Source organism: Trichoderma gamsii (assembly GCF_001481775.2).
Source record: "Trichoderma gamsii strain T6085 chromosome Unknown Scaffold_26.2, whole genome shotgun sequence".
NCBI classification, from domain to species: Eukaryota; Fungi; Ascomycota; class Sordariomycetes; order Hypocreales; family Hypocreaceae; genus Trichoderma; species Trichoderma gamsii.
In genome coordinates this window covers 229,901-254,874 of record NW_020171363.1, presented here as the reverse complement: position 1 = coordinate 254,874, position 24,974 = coordinate 229,901, and the positions used below count along the sequence as shown (strand labels likewise).

At 49.3% G+C, this 24,974-nt stretch overlaps 7 protein-coding genes across 7 annotated transcripts; 4 read left to right on the top strand and 3 right to left on the bottom strand.

Annotated features, from left to right (window-relative positions):
• Positions 1-2,736: 2,736 nt before the first annotated feature.
• TGAM01_v207222 (alpha/beta hydrolase) lies at positions 2,737-3,768 on the top strand (the record flags this gene model as incomplete). The annotated part of the gene is made up of 1 exon (XM_018803710.1): positions 2,737-3,768. One exon carries the CDS (start codon positions 2,737-2,739, stop codon positions 3,766-3,768), a length of 1,032 nt encoding a protein of 343 aa, XP_018663083.1.
• A 675-nt stretch (positions 3,769-4,443) lies between these two features.
• On the top strand, positions 4,444-5,355 carry TGAM01_v207221 (hypothetical protein; the record flags this gene model as incomplete). Its single annotated transcript, XM_018803711.1, has 1 exon — positions 4,444-5,355. One exon carries the CDS (start codon positions 4,444-4,446, stop codon positions 5,353-5,355), a length of 912 nt encoding a protein of 303 aa, XP_018663084.1.
• Positions 5,356-5,628: 273 nt separating this feature from the next.
• Positions 5,629-8,464, bottom strand: TGAM01_v207220 (hypothetical protein; the record flags this gene model as incomplete). The annotated part of the gene is made up of 3 exons (XM_018803712.2): positions 5,629-7,204; positions 7,334-7,645; positions 8,124-8,464. 3 exons carry the CDS (start codon positions 8,462-8,464, stop codon positions 5,629-5,631), a joined length of 2,229 nt encoding a protein of 742 aa, XP_018663085.1.
• A 2,659-nt stretch (positions 8,465-11,123) lies between these two features.
• Positions 11,124-12,185, bottom strand: TGAM01_v207219 (hypothetical protein; the record flags this gene model as incomplete). The annotated part of the gene is made up of 4 exons (XM_018803713.1): positions 11,124-11,357; positions 11,403-11,583; positions 11,655-11,788; positions 11,862-12,185. The coding sequence occupies 4 exons, from the start codon at positions 12,183-12,185 to the stop codon at positions 11,124-11,126; spliced, it is 873 nt and encodes a 290-aa protein (XP_018663086.1).
• Positions 12,186-12,887: 702 nt separating this feature from the next.
• TGAM01_v207218 (hypothetical protein) lies at positions 12,888-13,364 on the bottom strand (the record flags this gene model as incomplete). Its single annotated transcript, XM_018803714.1, has 1 exon — positions 12,888-13,364. One exon carries the CDS (start codon positions 13,362-13,364, stop codon positions 12,888-12,890), a length of 477 nt encoding a protein of 158 aa, XP_018663087.1.
• Positions 13,365-18,081: 4,717 nt separating this feature from the next.
• On the top strand, positions 18,082-19,618 carry TGAM01_v207217 (hypothetical protein; the record flags this gene model as incomplete). Its single annotated transcript, XM_018803716.1, has 3 exons — positions 18,082-18,118; positions 18,238-19,271; positions 19,337-19,618. The coding sequence occupies 3 exons, from the start codon at positions 18,082-18,084 to the stop codon at positions 19,616-19,618; spliced, it is 1,353 nt and encodes a 450-aa protein (XP_018663089.1).
• Positions 19,619-20,330: 712 nt separating this feature from the next.
• Positions 20,331-21,143, top strand: TGAM01_v207216 (hypothetical protein; the record flags this gene model as incomplete). The annotated part of the gene is made up of 1 exon (XM_018803717.1): positions 20,331-21,143. One exon carries the CDS (start codon positions 20,331-20,333, stop codon positions 21,141-21,143), a length of 813 nt encoding a protein of 270 aa, XP_018663090.1.
• Positions 21,144-24,974: the final 3,831 nt, after the last annotated feature.

The window sequence follows — 24,974 nt, the reverse complement described above, 5'->3', positions numbered from 1 at the left end:
AACTCGGTGCTTCTGGCGGCGAGAGCGAGCCCCGGAAGAGCGCCGGAAAAGAGAGGAGAGATACAAACGAGTTGCTCTTCTCGAAGGCGACGATACGACCTTTTCGCGCAGATGTATGTCGTGCATGGATCCAGCGCTGATCCTTCTGGGGAAGCGGGCGCAAGTAATCGATCGGACTCGAGATTTACGAGCAGCAGAAGAAGATATAAGCCTGTAGTCGGCCACTGTTTCTCTCGCCCCTTACCTGCTGTTACTGCTGCTACAGCCCACGACAACGGCCATGCTCCATCAAGACTAACAGCCACTTTTCCACCAGCTCGGCGGGGAGCTTCCTCATTCTTAGAGCTGGCGTCCTTACAGTAACGACTCCGTCACTCTTCTGACTTTTCAAAGCTCGTCAGTATAAGAAAGAAAACAGCGAGTTATAGCCAACAGAAATAAAGCATCTCATCAAGGCGGCAGGCCCGTTGACGCTGGCCCGTGGCGCTGCGCCTACGGCGTGCCGTGAATGCCGCTTCATTCTACAATCCCTGACCGTGAGGAGTTTGCCGGCCCTGCCGCGCGGAATGGCTGTGGACACTGCTCCAACTCCGAACCCGTCAAGTCCACTTCCGTCGCATATTCGACTTCTCTGCAAAAAGCCTCTACTGGGCAAGCGCGGCAGCCTAGCGAACTCGCATAAACGGGCAAAATATGCGCTTTTGCAGCAACATAATCATGGAACAAGGCCTCCAAAGAGCAACGTGCTTAGAGAGCAGAACTTGCTGGTCCATCATGCTGCCATTCCAAAGAAGCAGCTCTTAGAACTACTGTGACATGAAAACATCCAAAGTTGCCTTATGTTGGCCAACGAGAAAAGAGCCCCGAGACAATGTCTCTTCGCTGCGGCTATGGCCCTGCGCTAGCCTGCTGGCGAGGAGAGTGCTTAACCAGAGACTAGAAGCAATAGTTTGCTTCCATTCATCTGATTATATACAAGAACCCATATCAATCGCATGATTTCCTTTTTTGTGGCCGCAAATTGAAGCCTTCAAGAGATGATGGACCCGGCCAGCTGGGAGCCTACAAGGGAGACCCAGAAAATATGCAGGAGTCACCCATTCGCTCTCCATCGATTCAGTGGCACGACCTACCGGAGGACGAGGGGAGGTCACTCAACTGAAGCCAAGGCGCTAGAAGACGCAGAATGCCAGCCTGCTGGATGGGACACGAGGTGCTAGTCCGCTCAGCTCGTGCGGTGAGGACGGCAAACTCGGCCGGGAGACGGAGCAAGGTAAGGAATAACATTGGGACGACGCCTGCATGATCTCTGAAAGGAGGCGGCTCTGTTTCCAGTAAAGGTGGAAGTAGGAACATTAGCATTGAGTAGGGTAACATCTATCCAATTCAGCAGACAATATTGGGACGTCATACGGAGAATAATGAGACGAATAAACCGGGATCGAGGATTCAAGTATATGCCCCTTGGCGACGGCCCCGGATGAGATGATTGGGCTCAACGAGTGTCTATTTAAATGACCCTCGCTGAGCGAACCGCAAAGGGAAAAGTTCTAGCAAGCGATGACGGAGAGGCTGAAGAGACGTAGAAGGAAAACGTGGTCGTGGTAATATCGTCTGCATGGCTTGATATTCCCGGGTGGATAGCGCCATGCTAGCTAGACAAACGGATTTCTACCGGGTTATATGTCATTATATTGCTGACGATGCTCCGCGTAAAGCATTGGCGTTTCCTTGCATCTTGCGAGTGATTGTAACTGCTGCCGGCTCTAGTACATACTAATATCGATGTATGGTGATGAACCATGTATAACTACTCTATTCACATTTACTTGCTCACTCTCGTCTGAAGCGAATGCTGTTGGTTCTGCCACCATCCTACGGCACCGCCTCGTGCCGGACCCAGACGGGAGACACAGCGCAAATAGGAAAATTAACCGGCCGTCCCTCACTTGGTACCTGCAAGAGAAGCTGTGCGACCAACTGCAGGTACCGTTGCTGGTACCCCGGCGGTACCTTGCGCTAAAAACAGCGAGGAAAACCTGCCCGGCTGTATTGGCTGCAGAGCTCGGCTGGGGCTGCCGCGGAGAAGGAGCTGCAATCAAATGCAGACAAGAGCGCAGTGGCTGCATGCGCTAAACTGGGAGAGAAGCATTGAATCCTTACAGGCCTGGCTTCAATTGGCTTTCAGCTCAAGCTGTTTTGGCCTAAGAGAATTGGAAATTATGGGTGCAGACCACCATGTCTTGATTGAGTCAGATTGACGGGCGCTCGCTTGAGAAAATAAATTGAGTAACAATGAAGTGGCAGAATCTTGATTTCTTTTACTAATTATCCTTGACATTGGGGCATCTGCAGCATTTTGTGCGTTGGTACCTTGTGGCAACCTGCAGAGTACCTCCTCGGTGGATATCATGCCGACCCTGTACTTGCATGGATGGGATGGAAAGCCTCATCGTCTCCAAGCCCTTGTCCCGATGGCAACGAACCGAACCCTTCTCCGCTCGCCATGCGCAGTCCATCGCCAATGATTCTTCCTCCCCTGCTAGAGCTGGATAGTAGCAGCAGTAGTAGAAACTGACTAACATGGCGAACATTTCTTCTTCTGCCTTCTTTAAATGCTTCTCTCCCACCCTCCCATCTCTGCTTCGCTTCGTGTCCTCCTCTCTCTGCTTGAGCTAACCTCCCTCCTCTCTCTCTCTCCTCCTTTACGTCTTATACCCTCACAGCCACAGCATCATGAAGGTCTCGACTCTCGCCTCGGGCTTCGTCTCGGCCGCCAGCCTCGCCGCCGCGCAGCTGCAGCTCGCCGCCAACGGCACCATCTCCAAGGGGCCCTTCCCGGCGGACCTCAACGGCTCCAACTTCACCTACCCGTGGCCCGTCAACGTCTTCAACTTTGAGAGCCAGCAGCAGCAGCTGCAGATGGCCTTTATGGACGTCAAGCCCACCTGCGCGCCCAACGGCCAGACCGCCGTCGTGCTGCACGGCAAGAACTTCTGCGGCCCGACGTGGAACGACACCATCGTGGCCCTCGCCGGCGCCGGGTACCGCGTCATTGCGCCCGACCAGGTGGGCTGGTGCAAGAGCTCCAAGCCGGAGAACTACCAGTTCAGCCTCAACCAGCTGGCCTTTAACACGCGCGGCCTGCTCAACACGCTGGGCGTCGGCAACATCACGCTCATCGGCCACTCGGTCGGCGGCATGCTCAGCACGCGCTTTGCGCTGCAGTACCCGCAGACGATCGACCGGCTGGTGCTGGTCGACCCCGTCGGCCTGGAGGACTATGTCGAAAAGGGCGTGCCGTACGTGTCGATTGACTACGACATCGCCGCCGAGGCCGCGCAGACGTTCGACGCCATCAAGGCCTACGAGCAGGCCATCTACTACGTCGGCCAGTGGCAGGACTCGTACACGGTCTGGGTCACGATGCTGACCAACATCTACTTCGGCTCGCGGCGCACGCAGTTTCTCAAGAACCAGGGCCAGATTGTCGACATGGTGCTGACCTCGCCCGTGGCCCACTACTTTGGCGACATTGTGTCCAAGACGTTGTTGATTGTCGGCGACGAGGACAAGGTCGCCATTGGCTCCAACTGGGCGTCTCCCGAGGTCGCCGCCACGCTGGGACACTTTAACGTGCTGGGGCCGCAGGTCTGCGGCGAGATTCCCGACTGCACGCTGTACCAGTTCCCGACGCTGGGCCACGCGCCGCAGATTTCGGCCCCGTCCAACTTTACAAAGGTTGTGCTTGACTGGCTGAAGGAGTAAAAGAGTGAGTGAGTGAGTGAGAGTTTTAGTAGAAACTGAGGCGTTAATTCCATGTTCCTATCCCATGCATATGTATATATGGTATATATATATCAATGAGCCTGATGACGATTTGTAGACTTAATTATTTATTGCTCTTGATATAATTGATTATGAGAAAAGGAGCCACAATATCTTTCAGTAAGCTATGTATTTCTCGTTTCGGTGTGTTTGTGTATATGTGAGCGTTACGTTTTGCATGCGAAGGTGCACGTGAGAAAAACACCAATTTCTGTATGAGAAATGAGTTGCAACGCACACTTATACATGATCAACAATCTCTTCCTTAGATATATCAATTGTTTATTTTGCCCTGTTGATGGATAATAATAGACGCATTGTTTTACAACAATACCAATTGAAGCCTTCACCTTATTCCAACTTCTCTTTGTGATCTCATTTGAACATGTCTTTCACCTCAACACCACCCACTCTTCACGTCCCAGACTTCAGCTTCTGTTCACTTTCATCACTGCATCCTTCTCATAACAAAAACTTCACCCAATGCTCCTCATTTCTTTGTCTTCTTCTTTCTCTCTTTCATCTTTCTTCATACAATCTTCAGCTTCAACCAATTTATACAACATCTCAACACCACATACCTTCACCACCACCAACCACCAAAAATCCATCATCATGACTTCTCTCTCCCTCCCACCACCAGCTTTATTCCAACTCACCCCCTTCTTCCTCCTCATCCTCCTCTACGGCGTCTGTCCGCAACACTTCCCCCCCTCCGCAGCAACAACCTCCTTCTTCATCCTCTACGCCATCGCCATCCAGCTCGCCATCCACCGCGCATCGACAGTCTCCGTCCTGCACAACCTCAGCATCATCTTCCTCAGCGCGGCGCATTTGGCAGTCGCGGCAATCTACACGCTCTACTACACCGCTCAGGCAGTCATGCGCGCAAGAAACGCCCTCTTTGCGTACTTTGAAAGAGTGCACCGGCAGATTCACCAGTTGGCGAATGTAACGAGATTGAGATTCTTGCGTGTGCCGGCGCCGACTTGCTTGACTCTATCGCTGGATATGTTTTGCGATGATGAAAGTACCTTCTCGGAGACCACTTCGGTCTATTCTTCCAAAAATAATACAGTCTACACCTCTCAATGGCGCTATAGAGAACTATCGAGCAGCAACTTTGTCCCTCCATCTTTTGAAATGCGCGGCTATCTGCCCTATCAGCCATATCCAATCGTCTGGTTCTTCCGCCACTTGTTTTACTTCACACGAGCTGTTGTGTCATGCGTTTGTTCCACGCTTCTGTCGATATTCTTCACTGTAAAGTTATTCCACGATACGACTGTTTCGTCTATTTGCTTCACAAGGGCCTGCTTCACGTTTATTAACAAGTACATTGTCAAGCCGTACTTTCCCACACCATGGTACCTCGCAAAGTTCAGCATGCAACAATTTCCAACTTTTACCCTCTTCGCCATGCATCTTACTATCACGATAATTGTACTGTCCTTGGGAGAGACGAATGCTCTGGGGCTGTGTATACTATTGGAATTCTGGCTGCTGTCACGACTGGAGCGGTTATGATTCAACAACTAGCAGTTCAAAGGATTCAAAGGGAGGGGGAGAAGAGAAGAAAAAAAAGTTAGGAAAGTAAATCATTTGTTTTCATAAAGATATAAGACATCTCATAAATTGACCACACCTTTAAGTTGCGCTAGATGCTGTCCCTTTTACCATTTATACCTATTCATACATGATTTGATATCTTTGACCAAAAAGAAAAAAAAGTAGGAAGAAGAAAAAAGAACAAAGAGGGAAAGTTCCACCGCCAGACCCAGTAAATAACAACAATACCGCTTAATTGGTAGTAATTCTGCGAACCCATAGCGTGGTTGGTTCGTATTCTGCATCCTTTTCTTGACGCTTGTATGCTCTGTGTAACTTCAAGCCCAAGTCGTACTCTTCGTGCTGTATCTCAGCCAGCTCTTGTTTCAGCCCTTGGATCTTCTGTTTCTCAACCTCCCTCTTTCGAAGCACCTCCTCACTGGCCATCAGGTTATCTCGAGGCATCAGCTCCGTCATCTGCTGGATGCTCTTGCTGATGTTGACCTTGCGGCGAGCTAATCCCGACAGAACAGCGCGTAATTGCGCAATTCTGTCATTGGGCGAGGATGCTAGTTCTGGCGGCGCGGGGGGCAGTGGCTTGGACATGGACATTATGGAACTGCGACGCGACGATTCCATGTTACTGACGGTCCGGCCGTGGGGCGCAGGCCCGCTGAGAGATGCCTCGCTCGAGACTGCAATCTGGTTACCAGCTCCGTATGGGCTGGACATCTGCGCCCTTTGCTTCGGCATTGTTATTGTGTGGCTGGCAGAAGGAGCATTATGAATTTCCTGCTTCGAATATGGGCCCGGACGGGTCACGACAGGGACGGTAGAGTTTGTCATTGTCGGCGTGTAATCTTTAGAAGGCTGTTGGGGAGTGCCTGCATTTGAAGTAGCATAGGTCGTGACACTGAAACGCGAAGGGGGTTGCGTCCACGTTTCGCCGACATTGGTGCGCTGAGGCGCTGTTTCATTAAGTCCAGTATCGGTAGTAGTAGTAGTAGTAGTAGCGGCAGCAGCCGAGGCTCTCCGCGGAGGAGGATTTATGTAAGCCGGACTTGAAGTTGATGGATTAGCGGGTGGCGCTGGCTCGGCTTGGTGGTTTTGCGCTGGTTTCCTCTTAATGATTCTCAGCGCTGTGGGAGTCAGTTCCGCAATTGAAGGTGACTGCGCACGAACTGATTCCATAGATTGTGGCGTCGGGTACCGCTGATTGGGAGGCGGCGTTGGAAGAGAATTGATGCTGTTGACATTCTGTGGCGTGAAACTGGACGGATTCATACTTGTGTTTTGGGTTCTTTGCGCCCGCGCCGAGGGGAGAAGGTCACGGTCTGGTATTGCCTGCTCGCGCGGAGGCGTTTCTAGCTCAGAGGACGACTGAATAGACGGCAGCGGAGCTGATATGTTTCGAGGCCCATTGTAAGTGCGGCTGATGCGCTTGCTGCTTCTTCGTGGAATATGCACCGGCGCTTCACCTGGACCACCCCGCGTTGGCCGATCAGACAGATTCTCTGTCGGCGTCGCTGCTCCCTTGGTGAGGAACTTGAATCGTTGCGCAACTGAAGTCTCGTTGACTGTAGGTAAGCGCATCTTGTTGCTCCGTGGCAAAGCGACATGTGGCGCCGGCACGTCTGCCAGGCCTCTTGGATCTTCAAAAGTCAGAGGCATGGGCTCCACAGGTGGTTGGTAGGCTCTGTATTGATGCGATTGAATGGGTCTATCAGTCATGTGCCGTGGCGTCGTGAAAGGCTGTTGTCTCTGGTTTCCCTGAAAAGGATTCTCTCGAAAGTCGGCGTCCTCGTCGTCGATGGGAGACACGGGCGCACTATGTGAGCAATGCTTTTTAGTATGTACGCCTATTGAACATGGCCAAGGCTGCTTGCAATCGCCAAACCCTCAGTGGGCCGAGGAAGGTAGCAACAGGACATCTAGATTACCGGCACGCATCACTTACTCGTACTTGAAAGCGCCGGTTTCTGGTGAGCTCGGAGGTGAAATCTGATCAAGCGCCGGGGGGCGCCGCCTCGAATACATGGCAGCCAGCTTGAAGTTGGGGGCCGGGGACGAAGAGTACCCGTCGCCGTCACTGGTATAGTTGGATTCTGAATCGGTGACGATCTGAGGCTCTGGATTCGCCGGTGTAGCGAGGGACCAGGTCGAATCCTTGGAGTATTGTTGCAGAAGCCGTCTGGGGTTCCGCGGCGGCGGCTCAAAGCCAGGGTGCGATAATGACGCTGCGGAGTCAGCGAGATCGTCTGTCGAGATTCTAAGATTGGAGAAGAACGACGTCAGCCGCGGGTTCGCTCGAGGGCTATTTCAAGCAAACGGCTAATACCAGCACTACTGATATCATAGCGCAATGAACAATGGCGGGCAGGCAGTGCAGATAGCGCGGGAATAGCATCATGCGACCAAGACGGATTCTTTGGAGGCAAAACAAAAAGCCCGATGCAGAAGACCACGGCGCCTTGTTTTTCCTCTTGTCGTTCCTTGTTTGACGCGCATCTGCTGGAGGCTGTGCCCTCAACAAGCGACCGGTATGTGGCTTTGGGAGGGAGGGCAGATGATAGACATTGGCGAATGAGGCAGCGGCATGAGCTGGAGGGATGGTTCCAGCGCAGGATGCCTTACAGAGTGCAAGTACAAGTACCGTGCATGACGCAGCCATCGCCACCAATTGAGTGTACATCCAAGTACAGAAAGATGGGAAAACAAGAACATCAGCCATATGGCGAGATACGTACATTCCAGTGTGGAGAGCCGATGTGACCCTGGCGCTCGGAGCATCAGCCTGTGGGCGCTGCGGTCTTTGCGGCGCTGTAGCAGTGTTTGCGATTTCGATGCCCAGTGCATTCGCAGGCCCGTCGACGTTGGTTTGGTAAAAGGTCGAGGATGAAGTCGAGGTCGAAATCGTGGTCCACGACATGGGCGTAGCAGCGTCGCCCGCGTGCTTTCTGTCAGCGCCGGGGCGGTCGTTGTAGCCCGCGGTGCTGGTGCTGCTAAAGCCACCTGCAGTGCCTGTAAGATGACGGCGATGCATCCTGTCCAGACCCGCTGTGGCAGAGGCTCGGGCGCGGTCCCACATGGCTGGATAGGTTGTTCTAGGGGGATATTTTTGGCAGCTGTAGGGGTTGCGCCCCAGCAAACTTTAGCGGGACGGCCGTGCTTTATGTGTCTGGTGCAATATCAGTGCGGGTGGTGCGCTGCAAGGTTGGCTGCTGCTGCTGTTGCGGTGTTGCTCTGCTTCTGTGCGAGCAGCCGGTCGTTCACGGGCGCTGTGTCAAACAGGTCTCAGCGTGTCGAAGCCGTTTCCAGAGTGAGAGGAAGACGAGGAATGTGTAGGAATGGGTGTTTTGGCCGGTAGGTTGGAGGATCGGCAGCCGGAAAAGAAACCAAAAGAAGTAAAAAAAGAAATGAAAAGATCGAAAGCAATCGGGTGAGGAGAGCAAGTCATCAAGATGGAACAAAAAGGAAATTAAGGAAATTGAGTTTGCAGGTAGGTTGGCAGGTAAGACGTGGTGGTGGTGAATATGCGGGTGCAGTGCTGCGGGTGAAATGAAGCTGCTCAACTCTTTTGTACTTGATGCAGCCACTCGCAAACACTTCCTGTTCTCTCCCCAGCAGCGAGATCTTCGCAATGACCAAAAGTGCGCGCGCAAATAAAAGAAGAAGAAAAAAAAGATGTCCTTCTTCTTTTCTTAGCAACGAGTGAAGAATAAGAAGAAATCAGCAAGAGCGATCTTCATCTGCTACTGCTTCCTAGTGCTGAGATTCCTCGACCCGGAGAAAACCCCACGCCTTTTTCCTATTTTTCTTTTTTGGCGCAGGAGGCTTTCTTTTGTTTCTTAGTGACATTAGCGGCGGCCCTCGCCCACCAACCAATTGGCGCTCTCGTAGCTGCAGCACGCGGCCAGGCACCGTTACAGACACGTTTCGGCGCCAATTGAGTGGCTGTTGGACATTTCAATGCTGTTGTATAAGTGCTGCTGTGGCCCGGCCATTTCACCAGATTGACACCAGCCCGCGTTGCATGCGCTCTGCCGTGATTGCGGGATGCGCCACCTGTCTGGGTCCGCGACTGCTACGACTATTCTGAATGAGATTGAAACGCCGAGGACTCCACGGCGGGATTTTCTCTTCTTCTTCTTCTGCTTTTGAACCCCTGCATATTGCAGGTACTATTGCAGTCTCCGGACGGCTATCGCAAGCGGACTGGCTGGTCGAGAGACTCGAATGTCTGTCACGCGATTCCGAGCCGCCGGCCATGTACAAGGACTGGACCAACATGCCATACGTGCTCTAATCTCATGATTCCAGATTTCATTACTGCGCTTAATTTCTTGCTCAAGATTGATTGATTCATTCATTCATTTCCAGTGTTAAATATCGATGACCTATATGTTGATCACTGAGTGGACTCGCCGATCGGTTCCTATCCGCTGTGACGCGTTGTGATGCGATCGATTGTGCCAGCAACAACAATACTTTCACTCAGGCCGCTCCACCATCTAATCGAAACACGGATTCGGAGCAAGGCCCGGGGCACAGATCGATGCCTCCGTCAATCTTATTCACAGAGCCGGTCTCCGTCTATTCTTAGCGCCATTCCCAATCATTTCCCAAAGTGACGGCGTCTGTTTCAAGTCCTAGTGCCTTACCTCAGATTGCCAGGGGAGCGCCCTGTCAACTCGGCTTCGATTTTTGTAGATCTGGCCAGACGCCTTCCAGAAGGGGATAACAGAGTGCATTCGTTCAGTAGGTGTTCCCACTTATCTTAATCAACCAGTACACGTCCCGTGGAAAGTATCATAAAAGGGTTGAGATGCTGTGAAGATGCCTGCTCCAAGGAGAGAACGTGTATGTATACAGCCTCAGAGATGAGTGACTGCTGTGAAAATATTATGTGTAAGCAAATTGAATTGCTGGGTACTTTTTTCAAGTGAGGATAGAAACACTTAGGGAAGATTTAGAAATACGATGGATATGCTATTGAATATGCTGTGTGACACGTTTGAAAGAGCCTTGGGGGAGATTAAAAATGCTGTGGCGGAAGTCACTTTGCCTTGTAGGATTGCGCCACTTACCTACCTATGTATAAGAAGAGCCTTGGGGGAGATTAAAAATGCTGTGAAGGAACGCTTCAATGCCTCGGCCATGCCCACTAAGCTAATTCACCAAGTAGTTACATAAAAGACGTTTGCATCTTCCAGCGACCAAAATTTCTGAAAGATTCACAGTTGTAAAATAATGCACATCTGTGGCGGCTAACATTTGAACAGCAAGACAACACCAAATAATTAACTTATAAGACACCATTATTCTAAGTTAGGTACGTAAATTACTAGGTAGCTATTAAGTACATGAGAAATCCAACTTAGTCCCATCCGTGTTTATCCAAGTTATAATATCTCTTTATGCATTGGTTTTTTTTTCCCCCTTAAGAAATAAAACCCCCAAATAAAAGTATACGCGGCTTCCAAACCAAGAGTCAATATCGTCCAAACTCGCAGGCAAATTGACTGCTTAATGCCTGGTTACTTATGTCCAGTTCACCAACGCTGTATCTCCCTCTTCGATATTGGCTGCGCCATGTCCGTATTGCCACAGCTCTTTTCTCTTCGTTTCATCTTTTGCATCTTCAGCAGTCTGATTGCTCCGGTTCCATCCCAATGTAAAGCCTCCCCTTTATATGCCTCGATCTCAAAACAGGCTCTGATGACATCCGCGGCGCTCTTCCATGAAGGTCAAAGCATGCCGTTGGGACTGAACCGCACGCTGATTTCCGATAGCACGGGCATTATAACCCTCGTGGCAACAATACCAATAAGAAAGCCTGCTCTACGGCCGAAACTGGTGGGAATGGTGCCTGAACTCAAGCTCACGACGGAGATGTTGTTTAGTTTCGGGTCTTTGGCTATACGATTTGCTAATTCTTCGCTGTAAGGCACATATGTTGAGCATTGAGTTCGACGAGATGGCTTAAGAGAAAAGACGCGTAGGAAAAGCAGAGGCAAACATCATACCACAGCATCACAGCACACAGCTTGCTGGCCCCATATCGACGGAAACCCTGAATTGATGCCAGGATCGTCTTCAGGACGACTCCATTGACCTTTGGCGAGAAGTTCCGCGCCAGGAAACAGCGTTGGGTATCTAGTATCTTTATACGCGCCTATCACTATATCGTTGCGGGCATCTTCGATACTGCAGGCGCACAAAAAAATCTGTGTCAGATTTCTATGCACCATTTCGGCTCTTGAACTCTGTCGACTTACTCGTGAGACCAGCTACTGACGAAGAGGATGCGTCCGTCCTGCGCATCCATGCTTTGCAAGAGGAGCAGCGACAGGAGCATGTTGGACAGATAGTTGATATGCCATGTCATTTCGAACCCATCCTCACTCATAACCTGGCTCGTACATTCCGTGTTATTGATCGTACCAAAACTTGATTACCGACGTGATTCAATCAGCACCGCTTACCAGATTAGTATAATCTGAATATCCAGCATTCAAGATGAGGGCCCGAATCCTAGGCAACTCGCCTTTAGCAACTCTTGCATTGATGTCTGCAGCCGTCTTCCTCACGCTTGCCAGCGAGCCCAAGTCGACGTCTACCGTCTCATCCTTGTGATCTGACGGGGCACGACGAAGGACCCCCTTGAGCGCCGTCGCAGTGGCTGCTTTTCGCACCGCGTAGATGCCAACGTAGTTTGAGGCCAGATCGGGCGTGCTGAGGATGTTTTGCACAATGGCAGACCCAAGTCCGCCGTTGGCCCCCGTAACCAAAATGGTTCCTTTTGACATGGTGATATTTTTCCTTTCCTCTCTATTCCCGCTCCGTCGAATCAAGAGAAACCATCAAGCCGCAGCCAATATTTTGTCCTTTTCCATGTATAAACTAGTTAAAAGGGACCTCGCAAAACGCAATGAATCACAATTAACTAATCTGATGAAGAGCCACAGCCAGATAAGGATCAGTCTTTATATGCAAGTGCTTGCCCGGAAAGAACAGAATGCGCCGGCTAAGATCGGTTAATCTGGATTTCTCTGTGTAGCCCCAGATGGGAAGCTGTGTAATAGCTAGAGAATGAGGCCTTGTAGCTAGAAGAATGGGATTCAGTACACGGCGGTACAGAGCTCATGTGTTCAGCCAAACTGTTACTGTGGTTTGTGTGAAATGAGCAAATTGACACGTGAGGTACGGCGCATTCTATAACTTTTCAACTTGATTATCTCAAACGTCTTTTAAGATACCCTGGCATTGTGTAAAGTAGAAACTTCTGCAATCTGTTCCACACACTCTCACGCTCATAAGTAAGTAGGTCGATCCGAATGTGTTTGTCCGCTGGTAGTGTAGCTTAGCACACTTTATCTAGATAGCCTCAAAACAAGTAAGGATATCTAGTTCAATATTGTAAAATTATATCCCTTTCCTTATAAAATGTTGGCGGAAACAAAAATGCTCTTTGGCTTAGTTCATATCGCATCCACATATCCAACTGGCATTTACCCAAGGATACCCCAAGAAACTCCCGCTGCCAACGCCGTGAACAGCAAAACCAGATTAGGCGTGTTTCGAAGCCCAAAACTCCTTCTCCCACTCCTATCATCATTATGGCCGTCGCCAGTCCTCCCATCACCCGCATGGCCGTTATTCGCAGTCGGCGCATACTCGATGGTGATGTAGTCCGTCAAGCCAAAAGGTTGGCAAATTGTTCCCGCTGCACACGGGAAAGCAATGCTCCAGCTGCCACTGGCGCACCGCTGAAATGAAGTTGTCATGCAGTTCCACCGGCCCTCTGGAGAGCACATCTGGCCAATAGGCTGTGTCATTGCTGGAGAAGGGTAAGTGTCGTTTTGAGGCTCGTTGGCGGATGCGAGAGATATTCTCTCTAGTGTAGGTTCGTCGAATGTCAGGATTGGAGGAGCAGTTGCGGGAGATAGAAGTTCCCAGGGAGGCATCGGATATCCATTATCCTTCATCGTGGGAAAACTGTCAATATTGCTTAATGAGCAACCAGAGTTGTTGTTCGATGTCTCGCAGAAGTGTTCCCAACAGCAATGAGTAGCGTCTCTGACCAAACTCTTCTCCTTGTAAAATATTCGAACAAAAAGCTAAAAGCAAACTTTCTAGTAACTTCGATATATCTAGAAAGTGGTAGTTTGATAAACCTCTTTTGTGCCGAAAAGTCAAAGATGAAAGACGTCGAGCAATTTGGTGCTAGGCGGGGTCCACTCAGACGTGGATGTGTGCTATTGGATCATAAAGCTGAGAGTAAGAAAAAGATATTCTCCAATGCGCACCACGTACCATGAATCACGGCTTAGGAAGGAATAAAAATGATGACGATGCACATATACTGAATGATGAGTCACTGTCCTAAAAAAGCAAGCCACTACGGTCAAATGTGTGCGTGTTGCTTTCAATTTGTAGCATTTGCTAGCTACCTACCCTATTGACATGCCATCATCGCATATAATATCCAGCCGAGAGATACGCGTACAATGATGAACAGAGTCAATATCCTTGCTTAACGAGTGGCTTGCATTTTATTCTCTCTACATATGTAGATGTCTCGTTGACTTCAGCCTCGAGAACCTTAGTTCGTTGCCTCCAAGCTTCTTTCAAGCCCTCCCTAATAATATCCACCGTAGCCAAACTCAGGCTGCAAGTCTTCTTCTTAGACTTCTTCTCATCCTAAAAGAAAGCCCCAAACACTCAGAACTCTCACGCTTCTTCCGTCCAAGTCCCTGTCGCCGCATCCCTCTCGCTGATGTTCCTCCACCGCGCCCTCCTTCTCACAAGCAGTATCCCAGCGGCGACCGCAATCATGATAAGCATGCCTCCGCCGATACAGGCTGCCACCCATATAGTCTCTTTGTGCGCATCGCTGATAGAAGGGTGGAGGTAGACCGCGTTTGTACGGAGAGATGAGTCGAGATTGTGGACGATTGGCGGATCCATGGTGTGGATGGCAAGTATCTGGCTGTTGCGGCCTTTTGAGCTTTGTCTGACGCGTAATGTCGCTAAGTATAAATAATGTACTATAGGGATTAAATCAGATACGGGCCCCGTGATGGCTTGCTGGTCGCATATACCTACTACCTTTTTGCGTATGTTGTTCAATCCTGGGAGAAAAATCCTGTGATACTATTCCCGAAGTCACAGAATGGCACAAATAATCTGCCCAAACGTTAAAAGAAAAGAAGAGCGGGAACAGCAGAGGAAAAGATCGCATTTATAAGTCATTCTGAAGAATCCTCCAAGTTCATTAAACTAAATAGCAGACGGCCAAGCTATTGTTACCTCCCGGCTGCAGATTGTTGCGTCGGATCCTTAATATTGTCCCCGGCGGGTGCTTGCATGCAGCTACTATAGTTACCCACGATATGAGATCTTTGTTGCACCTGAGCAAACACTCATTTAGAATTACAAGTACGAGCGATTAGTGAGGTGCGGCTTTCTGGCCATTCGTATCCGTGGTCACATGTACCATTCAAAGCTTTATGGATAAGAACTGCGACATCGCTACGGCATCATGCACTCGCTCCTTGCACGTCCATATCCATCTCATCTTATATGCATTCTGTATTCATCTTATATCTCATGCACTACATGGAAAGCCGCAACGTATCCAGCCCTTGGTTTGCGTTGCAGCCAGCCGGGAGAGGACCCCTGTCCCATTCGCAGAGGAAAGTTTGCTCGCTGGCGGCAGCAGAAACTCTCCCAGCAAACACTCGAATTCGGATCCTTCTTGACAGCATTATCATTATCCAATCAAACAGATCAGGAAAAGCAAATAAACAGGAAAAAAAAAGCAAAAATATCCAAAGACTTGAATGCGACGCAGATTTCCGCTTCAGATATTCTTGCTGTAACTTCATGTGCCTCTGCATTGGAGGCATGGTGTATGTCCCTTGAAGTTTAAAATATGTACGATTGAAAGAGACGGATGTCATCTTGCCGTTTGGGCGTGACTGAGAGCTTTCACCTTAAGACGGCGGGTGATAGCGATGTACTACAGTCCCGTTCCAGGCAGGGTATGTAGTGTGCCATTGGCCATTGTCATGGGTGCTTGTGGAAGACGAGTAGATGCTTGACCAGGTAGAAGTAGTGGTCGGCAGAGACGTGATAGCTGCCCAAGACGAAGACACTACCGTAGAGCTAGACTGCCAAGCAATGCTTGTGGTTGTATACGATGTGGAGGCGCTTGTGGAGGCGACTAGCGTACTGGATGTACCCGTTGTTTGAGGCGTTGATGAAGTGGTTTGTTGAGAGCTGCTCAGTGTAGACGAAGTTGATGCCGTTGCATTTGAGCTGCTGTGTGCTGATGAAGTGGTTGGGGCCGCCGTCGTGACAACGACCAACCTCGTGGTAGTTGTTGGCTTCGAGGTGGTCGTCACCTTTGAAGTGGTGGTGAGTTTCGAAGTTGGATTAGCCTTCGAGGTTGTAGCTGCAGATGTCGAAGATGTCGAAGCAGTGGCTTTAGACGTGGTGGTCTTCTTCGACTCTGTAGAAACCTGTGAAGCTGTAGCCGACTTTGAGACCCCGCTAACGACAGGCGGCAGAGATGGTGATGTCGTCGTCGTCGTCGTCTTCGTCGACGGCGTACTCGTGGTGGTGCTGTGCTTGGTAGGAGTGACAAAAACCGTCTTGGTCACATCTGCCGTGATGTCGATAATTTCCACCGTCGTCGGGATCTCACGAGTAACAGTCGAAGCTTTGGCGGTCTCGGTAACCGTCTCAATCACTGTAACGGTTTCATCTCCGCTTCCACCACCACCACCACCGCCGCCGCCGCCGCCTCCTCCTCCTCCATTTCCACCGCCTGGCTGTCCTTCACCTGGTTCCAGAGGTACGACGGAATATTTAGGCTTCGCACGAGCTTCTACAGCTGCTGGGACGCGGACGACTAGACCTGGTTGAGGCAGCGCAGCTACAAAAGAGAGGCATGTTGAGAGAGCAAGGATCAACGAGACGCCGCCAAGCATCTTGACGAGAAGCCTCTTCTCTTCTCAGGTCTCCAAGAGGGTTATAACGCAGGCATGCAGGGGAGCCAGAAGCGGTTAAAATGAGGAAGAATGCAGAGCAGGATGATGCGCTGGATCGCTTAGTAGTTTGGCCTGACCCAAAGGACTTTGATAGGAGGAGAAAGGAAAAAGAGTGACATTTTGCCGGGTTTCTTTCAGCCCAGTTGGAAATGCGAATGGCTGGTGGCTGGGCTGGTAAATCCGGAGGTTGGCGACTCGGGATCGGGCCGCCAAATCGACAGCGCCAGGGGGGGAAAGTAAGCCGGCGGGGGCATGGAGCGCTGGCCCTTTGATGTTTTGGGGAGCCCAGAGCACTAAGATGCCCGGGTCTAGCTGTCAGCGGCAGCTGCAAGGGCGTTGAGGCGGAGCAGCCACCAGCCACCAACCACGCTTTCGCCTTCTACTGTACTTTGCTTTACGTGTTCTCTGGTTGTTCTCACTTTATTCTTTGTTCTTTTATTCCCTGTGGAGCGAACCTTGTTTTCTCACGGCAGATAAGTCATCCGATTGGCATCCCGGCCTGCAGGGCTGCATGCAAAAGAAACAAACGCTCCGTAGTCGGTGGACCAGGCAGATCCCCACAGCCAGGGTCCTGCGCATGCTCAACGCCGTAGCAGGTACGACTTGAATTAGAATGTATCAAATCTTGTCTGTGATATACTTTACTTGATAATAGCTGCGATAAAAAGCTTCCTTGAATTGGTGGAACAATAACAGATCCCGGCTGTGGCGTAAGCTGCCACCACGTTGCGCAATACTTGTGGCGCTGTGCCGCCACAGCGCCTCGCGGGTACTTGTTCCAAAGCTGGTATCATTAAACACTTGCGCACAGCTATGGCCTACTACGAGTACATGTATGCTGGAAGACGCTGGTGGCCAAGAATGCCCCTACGTCAATATGACAAGGGAAGATCAGTCAAAGACCGAGTACAGAGTAAGCTGAAGTGATTGGCAGCGGCAGCATTGGTGATGGATCAATGCGCAGAGAGTTTGAGTTACACACCTGGTTCGCCCTCAATACTGCTCGATGTCATCATAGTTGCCCGTGTAAGTGCATTAGCATCAATCCCAAAGTCATGAATCCTTGGCATCGCCTAGATATCGGTCGTATTAGCAAAACTTGTCTGGCTTTTAAGTTTGGAATATTGGATTAATCCAATGCGACTTGTATTATTGTTCCAGTATATGCATGGAATACCGTAAACTGTCATGATTTGGCATTGGCGTCGCTGCGCCATTCGCCCTTGTGGCGCCGGCAACATGGCTCATTAAAGCCATGACGTCCCACGGACTCGGCACAGCCACTGCAGCCCGCCAATCAGCGCCTCTGCCTCTCCAGGGACGCTACTTGTACGTTATGCTCACGCAAGGCAGATCTTGCGCGAACAAGCTCGTGGATCCAGGTCTCGGCTAGTTCAGCGTCAAAATGCTACGACAAGTCTTGTACAGCCTACTTGTTAGTGGCATGGAATACTGCCATCGCTGCTAGCCAAGGCCAGTACAAGTACGTCGTCTTAGTTAGTGGAGGAAGGCAGCTACATAATAAGCCTTTCACCCCATCCGCTTCTTCTCCAGCTTGTTTTTCGCTTCTGCATAGCACGACGTCACCCTACAAATTCACTCTTGCGCATTCTTCACGGAGCTTGTGCGCAGAACCAATCGCGATATTATGTCTTATCAAGGATATGGTCAGCAGCCATACGGCCGTAAGTTGACCCCTTTGTGAGATTTTTCAGCCAAACGAGCATGCGCTTGCTGTTGGCTTGCACTGCTGCAGCCTTACTGCCCCCCGCGCCACCTCGGTCGATAATCTGACGCATCGCAGAGCCGCCTCAAGGCTACGGCCAATACCCCCCTCCTCAGCAGGGCCAATACCCTCCTCAGCAAGGCCACTACCCGCCTCCTCAGGGCCAGTATCCTCCGCAACAGGGCCAGTATCCTCCCCCTCAGCAGGGAGGCTATCATCAGCAGCCTCCGCCAGGCCAATATCCCCCGCAACAGGCGCCATACGGACAGCCGCCGCCGCAGCAGTACGGAGCGCCTCCTCCACATTCACCACAGCCCTACGGAGCTCCCCCAGGCCAGTACGGCGCTCCTCCTCCGCAGCAGGGAGGATATTATGGTGCTCCTCCTCCCGCGCCGTATGGAGCGCCTCCAGCGCAGGCCGCACCGCCTACGCCGCCTTCTTTAGGCTACGGCGCACCGCAGATCATTCAGTGGGATGGCACCCCAGACGCCCAGGCTTTGCGCGCTGCCATGAAGGGCTTCGGAACAGACGAGAAAGTGCTGATTAACATTCTGTCAAGAAAAGACCCGCTCCAGATTGAGGTGCTGCGGACGGCTTACGAGCGCCAATTCAAGCGCAGCCTAGTAGAAGACATCAAGAAGGAGACGAGAAGCTGGTTCGAATATGGCCTCGTTCAGCTTGCGCGCGGTCCATTAATGGCTGATGTCCACAACCTGTACGATGCCATGTCTGGCCCAGGGACCAAGGAGGTCGTCTTGAACGATATCCTCCTCTCGAGATCCAACGCCGATCTGCAAGCCATTAAGAGCGCTTACCAGCGAACTTTCCGACGGAGCTTGGAATCCGATGTCAAGGGTGAACTGAGCTTCAAAACGGAAAGGATGTTCTTGATAGTTTTGGCAGCCAACAGAGCCGAAGACGCAGCCCCAGTCATACCACAGCAGGTTGAGCAAGATGTCATGAGTATCTACAAGGCGACCGAAGGCAAAGTCGGAACGGATGAGATTCTTGTTTGCAGCATTCTTGCCAACAGAAACGATAACCAGATCCGAGCCATCTCCCATACTTACAAACAGAAGTTTAACCGCAGCTTGGAATCTGTCATCGATAGTGTAAGTTGTGTTAGTTGCCCTAACTTGCTGATCACCACAAGCATGGACTAATAGTTTCAACACAGGAATTCTCTGGTCATATGAAGGACGCCCTCTTGTTCCAGCTGCTCCATGCTGTTGACAAGTATATGCACGCCGCGATGCTCCTGGAGGATTCCATGGCAGGACTGGGCACCAAGGACCATCTCCTCATTTCTCGGGTTGTCCGCTTCCACTGGGACAGACAAGAGCTTGCAAACGTCAAGGGAGCCTATCAGCAGCGATATAAGAAGAGCTTGACCAGCCGCATCAGAGGAGAGACGTCTGGCGATTATCGAACACTGATGGTTGCTTGCGTCGGAGAGTAAACGAAATGAGCCTCACAGGCGCACTGATGGAATAATTACACCCTAATGAAGTTCCACCTAGATTCCTAATAACGGGCAGCCGGAGGGCACGGTGGCGTTTGGGTATTTGGTTTTGGATTGTAGCAACAAAAGCATGACTACCTACATGTACTAGATAGTGAGAGGTGGCCAAGCAGTGTATGACTAGCAATGCGAGAAGAAGAATTCGATACCTTGATTTTACCTTTTTTCACATCATGTTTGCTGTACTTTTGCTGCGGATCAGCGATGGCTCAGAGGTGCCCGCTGTGAAAGATAAGCAATTTAGAGGCATTTGTTGTTCAGGCACGCGGTGAATGAAGCTGCCAAACTTGCACTGCTCGGCCAGGCTCTTGGCAGTGAATCAGAGCTCGTTTTCGAAGAGGGCAGATCACGCAGCTGTCCCTTCCTTGTTATCGCCATCTCAATAGTAAATAGTAAAGATCACATCTATTAGTATCTCAGCCCATAGTCCACCAGATGTTCTTTCCATTCTCAACTTCTCTCTGATCTACCAGAAAATTAATATATTCTTTTCCATCTGTTTTTACCCCTTTTCCCACAACAACACTATTACTTCCCGGCGGCATGTGTTGGTAAACTTATTTCATCTTCCAACATCATTCTCTTCCAGGATCCTTACAGCGTTATATTTCACATCCACTTTACCCTACTTTTGCCGCACTCCATCACGATGAAAGTAGAAGAGACCAAAGACACTGCGATGCCTCTCGAGGCCATTTCCCACGCGGATAGCAACATGACACCCACTTCCTCTCCTATCAACCCCAAATGGAGCCCGCAGGATGAGATCTGCGCCAAGTTGTTTGGCCCATGGGATAATCTACCTTGCTACGACCATATCAACGAGGTGCGGCTCCTGCGAGACCTCGATAACGCCATCGTCCTCTTCGAGCAGCAGATCGACCACAGTGATGCCGGCTTCCGTGCTTGGCGGACCCGACACATTCAGGCAATGGAATCTGGTTTGGCTCCAGTTCCAGGATTCCCATGTCTTCAAACCGTTCGTAAGGGAAAGCGGATCTGGCACGACGACGCATGGGAGCAGCGATACTTCTATCTTGTTTATCAGCGACGCGAGATCATCATGGGACGCTTGTCCAGACTGCTGGCACTGCCCCGATACGCGCAAGAGGACTTTTTCGGACAGCGACCTGCGCTTCCTCGAATGATGCTGCAACGCGGTAACGGGCGTTACACCCGGCATCTTTTGCTGCGATGCGACTGGTGGCAGTCTGTGGACAATCTCTTAAAAGCAGCGGCCGAGAGGTGGAAAATGGACGAATCAGAGTTGAAGGCTCGATTCTGGGCAGATGACTCTGCATCCAGCGGCGAGATACAAGCGAAAGAATGGGACGGCGTGATCAAAGAAGAGGACAGCGCTGGATCATGCACTGGGAAGGACGCATTCAGCCCGTTCGACTTTGCGGCAAATTGGGCTTCAGAGGCATGGTGGTATGTCCACGGTCGACGAACAACACTATGAAGTAATGGATTATGTCGGATGCCAAACGTTTTTGGATTCGCAAGGGGCGAGTAGTGAGAGATTATACGCATGATTATCGATACCCGACTTAGTACCTATGCAATATAATGGTTCTCTACGACTAATCTCTACAACTAATGTGCAACCAGTGATGAGTATCAAAGTCTCCATAGAACGTGCCAAAGCAGAAGCACAGACACTTCAAGTAGTTAGTTGAGGAAATGGAGCATTCTCTAAGAACGTTTGAATCATAGCAGTAGTGCCTACTTTAGGTGGCGGGAGAATTCTTTAACTCTATAATGGAAGGTGTCATGGGGCCCAATGATAGATCAGATCCGAGATCCATGTACGATTCTTGGGTGTCTGCCGAGATGTCCGCCGAGCGTATTTGCGAGCGTATCTGCTTGGTACCTGCATTGCCAAAAGATACGCATGAACAAGAAGCTCGCTTTCGCTCTTCTGCGCTATAATTTATTCTTGGCTGCCAGCCTGTTCTGTAAATTGACAGTGTATAGATCCAGCTTGAGACCACATGTAACCTGCTTATCTGATACCTTGTGCAACGTAGTTTTGTAGATTGAAAAGTTTGGTTGTGCAAGGAGATCGGCAGTGTTGAGCAATACGTTGAACCATACCTATTAATAGAATCCTTTCTCTGACCGGAATGCCTGGTTATAGTCATTCTTCTATGGGCTGTATTGTTGCTTCTTGTTTGCTAGATGCGATTAACAGAGCAACATGCCTTGTTACTGAGTGAATAGAGAGTCTTCAGGTGCTGATCGTACCGGTAAAATTACTTTTGTAAATATACAATATACCAGAACCGGTGCTCGGACTTGTTGAATATCGCAAGCAAGACGAGGAAAGGGTTTGAATGTAAGGGACGTTGGTTCAATGGTCACCCGGCAGGGTAGTGACTCCGTATATTCCCTTCCTGTTTCGGTCAAAGATTAAGTCGGAGACTTTTTTTTTCGATTCAAATCGGGTAAAGGTTTTTCATGGTTAGGTTGCAACTGTACATAGATACTACTTTGCATTTACTAATGTAAATCCGTTCGGAAGCAAGCCCATTAGGCAATATATCCGGATACGCCCTATACTACCCGCTTACCGGTATTTTTTTTTTTTTAAGTTAGCATTAGGAGAAACGAAGGATTTAGACTGCAGTTCTATTCATAGAGCTTTAACGGTGTTCCAGCATCGGGGCGTCGGGGCTTTGCTGACTTGCAGATAGCTTTTTCGCTTGTCTTCTTCTTTCGTCTCTTTTCTTCATTAGCTTGTTTTATTCCTCTTTTCCCTCCAAGCTCGCGGGCAGACCAGATATAATCGAATATACTCACGCTTCACGCTTACTAATGGGTACATGTTGGTGGTTGGCAAGAGTTACATGTATGTGAATTGGAAGGAGTTGGCTAACCAGGTGTGTATGAGTTGTTTACTAGCTAGTGAATGCAGCGGAAGCTGTGTGGGATAATGCCGTCTCGATGATTGACTACCTACTCTACTTGAAAAGGTCCTTGATTTTGTAAGTCCGCTTGTATAGCTATAATTGACCCTCAAGTATGAGTTGTGATACAAGACATACATGACTTCAATCTCTATAGAGTTGGAGCACGAGACCCGTCACGAGCTCCAAGTCAAATGATTACCCAGGATTTACACCGCTCGTGGTAATTTAGCTTATAAGAAGTAAACGCTAGTGGTAATGAAAACATCAACTAGTTCTACTAGCTGGGGAGCATGGAATAGGATCGTACGAGTATACGCAAACTAATAGTCTGCGGTAAGGTCTCATATCAGCTTTGGAGTGAGTCGGTGAGCTTCCTGGTCTAGTAGAGTACGAAGTCTTTTTGCAAAATTAAAGTACTGCAATAAATAGGGGCTGTTGTAAGAGGACAGGTTTGCTTTATCCTTCTATTACCTGGAGTCAAGGGCTCGATCTCTTTTCTTGGCCTAGCCGTTGGACTGTAAAATCTTTGGGCACCTAAACAGAGAAATTAGCTAGTTGTCTGCAGCATATGCTACTAGCGCCTGATTGGGGGAAAATACTCTTAACAGCACACCGTATGTGAATACGAAAGCAGTGTCTAGATGGAGTAATTTTTTTCGGCAGTCATCAATAGTAAACTAGCTACTACGTAGTTGTATCCACTGCGTAGCTGTTTGCGTGTATTCCTTTTATTCATAATCGGATACTTTTCGTATGTTAATTCGGAGCGTCGCTAGTTGTTTTGTTCCGTAATCATGAACTTTTGGTAGATACCAGGATGTATTGCGTTGCGGGGCCGAGTGTCACCGATTCCCGGAACCTTGCCGTATTGCGTTCTTGCGAAGACTTGAGTCCTAAAAACTCTGAGAAGAGGGGAAAGACAAGATGTTTGCAATATGCGATTATAGACAAAGCCCACCGCGACAGCCATCTACCCGCATAGTACATAGACGATGGGATTAATTACTATTGGATAAGAGTAACTGAGCATATCACTAGCAACAACAAGGGCAACAGCAGACATGCTCATATACCCATTAACATGTCTTTAGTTACTGCACATGACACCGAGATTATTGTAACAACTCAAATATTGCAGCGTTTTCACCATATGATGGCAAAGATGGTTGTCCGCTTTTAATGAGTTTCCCAGGCGGTCTCAAACCGACTGCCTTGTGACACCTTTCCTAACACAGGGATAAACAAACAAGCCCATTCATGCACTATGCCATGTGCCAAGCGGGCTAAGTGTCTCTAATTAAGCGGAGTATATATTACACTAGAACAGCGCATATGTAGATATTATAACATACTGTATAAACCGGTTGTAATTAAGCAAGCTTATGAAGCAGCACAGGGGATCTTACAGTCGGTATATAAATATTTTCTTTTAATATATATAATTATATTATATAAATGTTTATATAATAATAAGGTGCTTATAAGTTGCTTATTAAATGATTTCAAAATGTTAAATTAATTAAATACTTGTATTAATACTAGTATTATTATAACGTCCGCAGCGTTCCTAATAGTATTACTATTTATTTAGCTAAAAATATATTTAAATATATTTGTAAATTAGTATAATAAGCGCTTACTTATATAGAATATAAGTAGCTCAAAGTATTAAAACTACTAACTAATTTAGGTTATAATTAAAGCATTTCTCCTTTTTAGCTTATATTACTTACCTAGGTAATAGTAATATTATGTTTCAGTACTGTGTGCAAGGACCTACTAAGTTAATTAGACAGCTCTCTTACCAAATTTACAACTAGTGCCTAGGTATGTTTAATTTAATCAGGCTGTTCTAAAATAGCGTTCTAAGTGGAGCTGCTTCATTAAATGCCTAGTCTACTTGGATAACTCATAGTGATGATTATAAAATCATTGCTCAGCTAATTAGACTAGCAGTATATACAATCCACACGGCTATGCCTATTACAGGTTTCATAAAACTCTAGGGAGACAGTGCGCGAATCGCCAACGGTTATTGCTCCTCGGCGGAGCCCATATGCAGCCATCCCTGCTACTGGTTGCAAGTACTGCTCAAGTCTCTCAACTGTAGCCTTGGTTACGTTGGCTCGCAACGGACAAGCTAGCCGTTGGTTTGGGTTGTTGCTTCGCCGTGATTTAACAATGAGAGAAAAAATTAGGTCGGGGCAACTTAGCTAAAGTTTTTGCGCGGCGGTGACTTTGGCAGCTGTTAAGCCAACTCTTCTCTCTTCTCTCTTCTCTTCCTCGCTCTCTCTTCCTCTCTCTCTCTTCCCCCATTCACTTTCCTCTCGCTTCTTCCCTTTCCTTGTTTCACCCCACATCACACTCGATGATTGTGCAAC